Source organism: Doryrhamphus excisus, chromosome 19 (genome assembly GCF_030265055.1).
Source record: "Doryrhamphus excisus isolate RoL2022-K1 chromosome 19, RoL_Dexc_1.0, whole genome shotgun sequence".
NCBI classification, from domain to species: Eukaryota; Metazoa; Chordata; class Actinopteri; order Syngnathiformes; family Syngnathidae; genus Doryrhamphus; species Doryrhamphus excisus.
Window position 1 is genome coordinate 17,118,799 of NC_080484.1, and position 9,047 is coordinate 17,127,845.

At 37.4% G+C, this 9,047-nt stretch overlaps 1 protein-coding gene across 2 annotated transcripts; it reads right to left on the reverse strand.

Moving 5' to 3' along the window:
• Positions 1–119: 119 nt before the first annotated feature.
• cndp1 (carnosine dipeptidase 1) lies at positions 120–8,789 on the reverse strand. 2 transcript variants are annotated; one of them, XM_058057345.1, is made up of 12 exons: positions 8,715–8,789; positions 8,120–8,230; positions 7,033–7,176; positions 5,449–5,611; positions 4,460–4,548; positions 4,104–4,301; positions 3,949–4,033; positions 2,191–2,351; positions 1,951–2,115; positions 1,729–1,870; positions 607–754; positions 120–411 (listed from the first exon to the last, which is right to left on the reverse strand). In XM_058057345.1, the coding sequence occupies exons 2-12, from the start codon at positions 8,228–8,230 to the stop codon at positions 333–335; spliced, it is 1,485 nt and encodes a 494-aa protein (XP_057913328.1). In that variant the 5' UTR covers positions 8,715–8,789; the 3' UTR covers positions 120–332. The 2 variants fall into 2 exon arrangements, with proteins under 2 accessions (XP_057913328.1, XP_057913329.1); XM_058057346.1 differs by lacking the exon at positions 8,715–8,789 and having other exon boundaries at positions 8,130–8,230.
• Between the last annotated feature and the right edge of the window lie 258 nt (positions 8,790–9,047).

The following is a 9,047-nucleotide window of genomic DNA, read 5'->3' on the forward strand; positions in this document are numbered from 1 at the left end:
TGACCTCTTGATGGCGCCATAGAGTAAAAAAAGCATGTCTTTTAATGCTTCGTGGGTCTTCATCTCACCATCACTACAAATTAGGGCAAAATACTTGAAGTATTACACGTTATTATGAGTGTGCCTGTTACTACATGGCCACAAAGGGCATTTTATTCATGTTTTTTAGAATTATGAGACATGAAACTAAATATGAAATACACATTAGAAAGAAAGAAAACTCCCGTTGCCATAAACGCTGACATTGACACAAAACATGATATGATTATATTACAGTATGCATGTATTTCATTAAGAATGGCTTGTACAAATACACGGGAAGAGAAAATGTCTCACACGCCGTCCTCCTTAATCTGTGCGACTTCATGCAGGTATGCAATAAATAACTTGGTCCCTTCAATGTAGTTGTATCTGGAAGGAGACAAAGCAAAACACTTCAAACACTGTGTATTACCATAAACACTTACATATTTATGCTAGCTTCGTTTGAACACAGACACAATAAGCCCGTATTTCCACACAATAAGTAAGATATGGTAGAACCAGAGACTTATGTCGTTACGATGACATCAATATGTAAAAAGAATAAGAATTGAGGAGTCAAACCTGCTTATTTTCTCATTTTGGGAGTGCAGCCCATCATCAAAGCCTCCAATGGGAATCATAATGATGCTTTTTCCAGTCACGTCTTGGAAGGTTTTGGCAATTGGGATGGTCCCACCCTCACGGATCATATCAGGATCGCTATTGAAAACTGCAAAATGGTAGTACTTAGAAGGACCAAGTACTTAGAAGGACTTCCAGTTTGTGCCGCTAGCTACAAACCCCCTTTAAATAAGCTTTGTACATTTTCTTCTTGTAATATTATGACCTTATACCCATAATATTGAATTTTGAAATTTCTTTTATTTAACATTTGAACCGTTACTAAAATGACATATTTTTCATAATATTACAAGTTTATTCTTGTAAAATTGCAATTGTTTTTTTCTATTTTTCCTCAGTATTTTTTGTAAAATTACAGCTGTTTTTTTTTATTTTCAAAAATAAAATGTTTCTTCTTGTACATTTTTTAAATCTTATTTATGACTTTATTCCCATAATATTTTGGCTTTATTCATGTAACATTATAACTTTTTACAACTTTATTTTGTTTGTTTTTCATATCACAACATTTAGAAAAAAAAAGTTTTCTTTAATATTTCAACTCGATGCTACAAAAAAATACATAATTTGACATGACAGAAGTTCTTGTCATGATATAATATGCATATATTAATAATAATAAATAAAATTAATAATATAAATACATATACTAAATAATATAATATGTTTATTCTTGTAGTATCGTTTTCCCAAACCAAATTTTACAAAAATTACAACTTTACTGTTTAAAAAAAACAATATTACAACTTAAAAAAACAAACACATTTTTCTATAAAATTTCAACTTTATGCCACTTAAAGGACATTATTTGTCTTCATAATATTCCAAGTTTATTCTCAACTTGAGACTACTTTTCTCATCAGAATCTGACTTTTTTTTTCTTCCTATTTTGATTGTACTCTCGTGAAATTGCAGCTGATTTTTGTCCAGGTGATGTTTTCTTTGTTTACATTTCATGTTTGACTGTATTTTCACAATGTGCCGCAAACGGCCCCCGGGCCAGACTTAGGCCACCCCTGCTGTAGCGTCACATGGAGCGTTCCTGGTAACGGTTCGGTGTACCTCTCTTGACAGCAGCTTTGCCGGCCTCGTAAAGAGGATCTTTGGTGTCAGCTAACCAAGGCTTGGCTCCGATCACCATGGTGACTTTTAGCGTGTTTGGACTTTTCCTTTTGGCAAACACAGAGTGCAGGTAGTCTCGCACCTTAAGTCAAGGATCAACAACAAGAATGATCCACTGTTATGAGATATAAAACAACACCATGGCAACTCAAGAGGACTTACCTGTTTTTCCACCGTAACAGGGTCCATATTAGGAACTTGCCTAATGGAGAATTTAGCAGTAACCTTAGCAGGGATGACAGTTTTAGTGCCAGGGTCAGAGAACGCTCCCTCAATGCCGTGGATGGAGACGGTCGGATAGCGCCACCTATGAGCCAGCAGGTCCACCTACATAAAACGTGAAGAAAAGCAGCTCCGGTATATTGGAGCGTTCATCATTGTGGATAAAAACGCTGTTTCCACCTTGTTACTGTACATAAGCTGATCCACACCAATCTTGCTCTTGTAGTGATCCAGATCAAACTGGATATCCTGGTACATTTTCCATTCTTCATCAGTGAGAGGAGCGACGGCCTCCCTGATCCCAGGAATCAAGATCTTGCCGTTCGGACTGATGAGTGTATCTGGAAAGTGGGAATATTACTTTACGAATCCCTTTCAACTTTGCGTCAGGGGCGTCACTAGGTTCTGAGGACGGGGGGGGGGAGGCGTAGCCCCCTGGAGATGCACAGGATATGAATGGATGTAGCAGACATTAGGAAATCCCCCCCAAAAAACAAATAAGGAACAAGAACCGGGATATAACTTTCCCACTTTTGGACAGATTTAGTACTCTAATTGTTTTAGGCCAACATTACATTTTAAAGAAAAATTTAATTAATTGTTTTTTTAATCACATTAACACCATCAAAAAGAAAAACACAACAGATTTAACAGACATACTCTACTACTATTATTATCATAATTTTTTTTTTTTAATTCATTAAATTTTTTTATTTATTTTTCTCTATTGTAAAGCGTCTTTGAGTACTCTGAAAAGCGATATACAAATAAAATATAATTTTTTTAAATCACATTAACACCATCAACAAGAAAAACACAACAGATTTAACAGACATACTCTACTACTATTATTATCATTTAAAACATTTTTTTTTAATTCATTTAATGTTTTAAATTTATTTTTCTCTATTGTAAAGCGTCTTTGAGTACTCTGAAAAGCACTATACAAATAAAATATAATTTTTTAAATCACATTAACACCATCAACAAGAAAAACACAACAGATTTAACAGACATACTCTACTACTATTATCATTTTTTTTTTTATTAATTATTTTTTTTTTCTCTATTGTAAAGCGTCTTTGAGTACTCTGAAAAGTGCTATACAAATAAAATATAATTTTTTAAATCACATTAACACCATCAACAAGAAAAACACAACAGATTTAACAGACATACTCTACTACTATTATTATCATTATTATTATTATCATATATTTTTTTAATCGTATTTTTTTTTTCTCTATTGTAAAGCGTCTTTGAGTACTCTGAAAAGCGCTATACAAATAAAATGTATTATTATTATTAAATTAAAAGAAATGGACAGATTTATGATTATAAATTAATGACAGGTAATATGAATATTTATTTTAACTCCTATTCTTGCCTTATTATATAAAATTTGTCAGAGATTTTTTTTTGTAAAAAAAAAAAATGTATAAAAAATATCACATTTTTTAGGGGGGTCTTAAGAACATTTTAGGGGGTTCCGAGCCCCCCCCCCCCCTAAAATAGGCCTAATGACGCCACTGCTTGGGGTCATTGTCCATCAACACCATGAAGTGCCATGCTACCAGTATGACTATGGAACTGGTGGGAAAGTCTTCACCAGTGACACCAGGTCCAACCAACTTGACAACCAATCTGTCAAGGTGTGAGGAACGTTTACTTCTAGCTGGTATTCATTCCACTTAATAAAATAAAGTAAAAAATAAAAAATAAAATGATATTAGGAAAGCTCCAATACTTCTCTACAATAGAGGGGAAATATGATCTCAGGGAAGAACAAAAAATAAAAAAAAAATAAAAAAAACTTAAATTACATTATGAAAGCAGGAAGTGAACAAATGTAACAGTTACTGATTGTAAAAGTACCAGATGGAGGGGTAGGATTTTACCATTACCATTGCTATTACCATTACCATTACCATAACTCACCAAGTAGACCAACAATGTCGGTCATTGGTTCTATGACGGTGCCTCCGTAAACACCAGAGTGTAAGTCCTGCTTGGGGCCTTGAACCTGCAAAGTCGAATGAGTTAAGACTCGGGCAGACCTCTTTGGCTCATGCATCTGCACGCGCTCATACAACCTCGGCAAAGAAGTAGCAGTTGCCCCGAGTACCGTAGGTCAAAGCCGGCTTTCTGCTGAGCCAGCCGCAGTCTGAAATGATGATGTAATCCACATCGGCGAAGAACGTGTCTCTGTGAGACAGAATCATGGAATCCAGACCATTGGAGCCTGTTTCCTCCATGCCCTCAATGACAAACTTCACGTTGACTGGTAATTCCTGGAACAGAACAAACGGAGGATTACACTTCTTTGCGCTTGTTCTTTCGGGGGAGTATGGCCGCCAATTGGCGTCCTACATCCGTCCTAAAAAAGTGGACAAGCCAGAAGACACCGTATTTGTTAAAGTTGCTATGGATGCTGGAGACGTTCCCACACCATGTCAAGCATCTTGTAGGCCTCCACAGCGTGGATCCACGCTAAAACCGGAGCTTTGTTGTCTGATGCTCCTCTGCCATACAGGTTTCCTGCACATAATACAAGAGTATTTCAGTCTACGTATATACTTACTGAAGTATACCAGCTCAAGTATTTGAGACACGGCATAATCATAATGTAAACAAAAGTGACATAATTCAAATGTGTTGGGGTTTTTTTTGTTTTGATTAGTTTTTTTTACATTTTTAAAGAAAAAATATTGTTATGGGAATAAAGTAATAAATAAGGGAAGTTTTTATACTACTACTAGTAGTAGTAAGCTAGTATTAGCCTGCTTATTGGCTTGCTTATTAGCCTGATTTGCCTTATTATATAAAATTTGTCAGAGATTTTTTTGTAAAAAAAAAAAAAAAAAGTAAATGGAAAAAAAATCTATAAAAAATATCAAATTATTTAGGGGGTCTTAAGAACATTTTAAAATAGGCCTAATGACGCCACTGGCTCTTAGAAGTAAAAAAAAAAAAAAAAAAACATGCTAAGTTAATTAGCCACTCCAAATTGTCCATAGGTATGAATGTGAGTGTGAATGGTTGTTTGTCTATATGTGCCCTGGGATTGGCTGGCCACCAGTCCAAGGTGTACCCCGCCTCTCGCCCCAAGACAGCTGGGATAGGCTCCAGCACAGGATAAGCGGTACAAAATGAATGAATATTTTTGAACGCAACATTACAAGGAATAAGGTTGTAATTGTTGGAAGTTACAGAAAAAGTTGTAATGCTACGGGAATAAGGTCATCATTCCGAGAGGACTCCCCCTGCCTTAGGAATGTCCAGTAATATCCGCTGACCAATATTGTCATAAAAATGCCATATGTATTGATACCGTGACGCTAGCGGGACCTCATTGATTGTGTTGATGTCCCTCCAGCATCGGTCCATTTCCAACGTGCTTGTGCTTTGCAGCTCGTGTAAGACTTCAAAACTCGTTACCGTCGACTTCAGTCAGGTTATACGGAGGAGTCGCCCAGCCGTCCTCGAGTTTTGCTGGTTGGACGTCGGTGTGACCGTAGATGCACACCGTGCTCTTGTTGACGTCGTTCCCAAACTGAGCCGTCACCACTTTGGGCAACATAATGCTCCGTCCGTCGGGGAACTGCAGACACAAAGTGAAACGTGGTTTCAGTGGAGGATTTAGGACACACTTCAAGCATTAGTGTTACAAATGGACACCGGAGTCGGTGTGAGGGGTACCAGCTGGACTGGATCAGGACCGGAGCTGTACCGTAGTCGTTGCGGAATTAAAGTTCAAGTCAAAGGAGATCAGATATTTACTATATTTGTTTGTTTATATTCATCGTTCATTTATACCCGACAACAGGACTCTACGCTGTCCAGTATCCAGCTATCCAAATTGTTCGTATCGTATTGTTCTAAATATCGTCCTTGGATCGTATCGGCAACTACAAATCGTAATCTGAATCAGATCATATTAAAACAAACTGTTACACCTCGACTTATATTCTATAAAAACCATTGGAATCATAAAGAAAATTAAATTCAATGGACAAATATTCATATTTACCGTACTTTCTGGACTATAAGTTGCTTCGGAGTATAAGTCGCACAAGGTCAAAAATGCATAATTAGGTAGAAAAAACATACATAAGTCGCACTGGAGTATAAGTCACATTTTTTGCGGGTTTATTTACCGTATTTTCTGGACTATAAGTCGCTCCAGAGTATAAGTCGCACAAGGTCAAAAATGCATAATTAGGTAGAAAAAACATACATAAGTCGCACTGGAGTATAAGTCGTATTTTTTGCGGGTTTATTTACCGTATTTTCTGGACTATAAGTTGCTTTGGAGTATAAGTCGCACAAGGCTAAAAATGCATCATTAGGTACAAAAAACATACATAAGTCACACTGGAGTATAAGTCGCACAAGGCCAAAAATGCATAATTAGGTAGAAAAAACATACATAAGTCGCACTGGAGTATAAGTCGCATTTTTTGCGGGTTTATTTACCGTATTTTCTGGACTATAAGTCGCTTCGGAGTATAAGTCGCACAAGGCCAAAAATGCATCATTAGGTAGAAAAAACATACATAAGTCGCACTGGAGTATAAGTTGCATTTTTGCGGGTTTATTTACTGTATTTTCTGGACTATAAGTCGCTCCGGAGTATAAGTGGCATTTTTTGCGGGTTTATTTACCGTATTTTCTGGACTATAAGTCGCTTCGGAGTATAAGTTGCACAAGGCCAAAAATGCATAATTAAGTAGAAAAAAACATACATAAGTCGCACTGGAGTATAAGTCACATTTTTTTCCAGAGCGACTTATAAATGAAAAAAGTGTTTATGTTACATAAACACTGGACACACTTTTTTCAATCACGGAAATATAATTGGGGCAGTCTGTGTGTATATATTTAAGTATACGACTAGTATTAAGGAGAAAGGTTGTAGGTAGAATTGCCAATCAATGTGAGTGTGGGATAATAAGAATGGAGAATGGAGAATGGAGAAAAGTCAAGTCAGACAGAAAAAATGAGCTCTCGGCTTTCACTGACCTCTTGATTTCCAACATCGATTAACTGGACGCTTCCTCCCACTTGCCTCAGTTTCTCAGCCGTCACGTCCATCATGTGGTGCACATGTGACCTTTTCATGACGTTGCTGGAGTCGCTTTCCACGGCAACCCACTCCCGCAGAACCTAACATACAGTGTTAGTTCATTAGTTACAGTTACTAGTTACTTCTCAAAAAAGTAACTGAGTTACTCCACTACAAAACTACAAAAGTAACTAGTTACCAGTAAAAGTAACTACCCCCCCCCCCCCCCCCCACCGCCCAAAAAAAAGCAAGGACGGTACCATTTATTGTAGTCGACAGGTGTTTCTGTGGGTTTGAGTTGCTCACACAAGACGTGGACAAAGTATTTTTTCGGGGACATAATGTACATTTTACCTTTGACATCAACGAGGTTAAAGTAGTGTCTGTTCTTCCATTTGGCTAACGCTGTTTGGACTTGCTCTCAACACCCGCCCACCCAAGTTTTCTGATTGGCTGAAAACGCAATCTCGCTAAATCTTAGCCAATCCTCATTGCTTATGTGCTCTAAACAGCCGCCTACTTAAGTTCTCTGATTGGCCGAAGACGCAATTTCACTAAACTTTAGCCAATCGTTATTGTTAATGTGCTGTAAACGCCCGCCCACTCAAGTTCTCTGATTGGCTGAAAACGCAATCTTACTAAACCTTAGCCAATTCTTATTGCTTATGTGCTCTAAACACCCGCCCACTTAAGTTCTCTGATTGGCTGAAGACGCAATTTTACTAAAATCTGAGCCAATCCTCATCGCCTATGTGGTTGTCCCGCCCCCTCCCCTGTCACTCTGCAACACTCTCACTGCGTTGCAGATTAGTTATGAATTCGGTGATATTTTTTTAGGCGGCTTAAGTAACGTGCAGTAACGCGGTGTCGAAAATGGTAACGGCGTTATGCTGACAGTAAAAGTCATTAGTTAGATTACCCGTTACTGAAAAAAAGTTTTAAACGCCGTTATTCCCATCACTGGCAATAATACAATCAGTGTACATATCCCACATTGAATATAGCCATTGAACTAACATGGCTGATAAAAGACATGCACACTACCTCTACATACTCTTCTTCATGGTTGTCCACGTATTGGGCCAGTTTGTCGTACTGGAAAGCTTCCAGGTTGGACAAGAAGAGGAAGATGGCAAGCAGGCCAAGATGATTCATCTGATGAGAAGATGAAAGAACAGCAGCTTTATTTTACTCTCTACTTACCTGATTGACGTTGGGACTAAAACATCTTATTTTGCTCACATCAAAAGTTGATTAACACCACCGGATATATATATACTGTATATACACACACATATATACATATATATAAATTTCATAATTTGCAGCTTCACTCAATTATTATTGATGTATTTAATTTTTGAAAAAAATATATAAAAAAATTATACATAAATCCAAGTGTACTGTTAGAATGGTAAGCGTATATCAAATATATCGTCTAGTCTCCAGGACAATTTTCTGTGAGTCAAAAAGTTCCATGTAGACCTTTATGTGCACTGAAAGACATAATTCATTTCACTGTATTTTTACAAAGATTATTTTCTCCTATTAGATAAAAAGTTGATTCTGGTTGACATGTTGATGAAATGTAAGTTAGGTCGTTTTTTAAAAAAAAACGGAATAATAAATAAATACTCACCTTCGGATGTTTAGTTCTTGGTCTTTTCTCTGGTTTTCTGAGAGCTTGCTTGTTTCTTTTATAGACAACCTACCCCCCTCCGACCCCCCCGACCCCCCCGATCCCCCCGTCTGGCCACAGTCTAACATGTCCTTACTGCCAGCACAGCTCTTTGTTTGCCTGCTGAAAGGCACAAAGCTGATGTTTTCATCAGTTGATCTCACTGCAGGGTTTGAGCGGAACAACATTAACGCGGTGAAAGAGCACATTCCACTTGGTCTGCCTGCTGGACTTTCCATGTAAACAAGAACCACTTGTGTTTGGTTTGGGGCACCGACTCCACATGACATATTA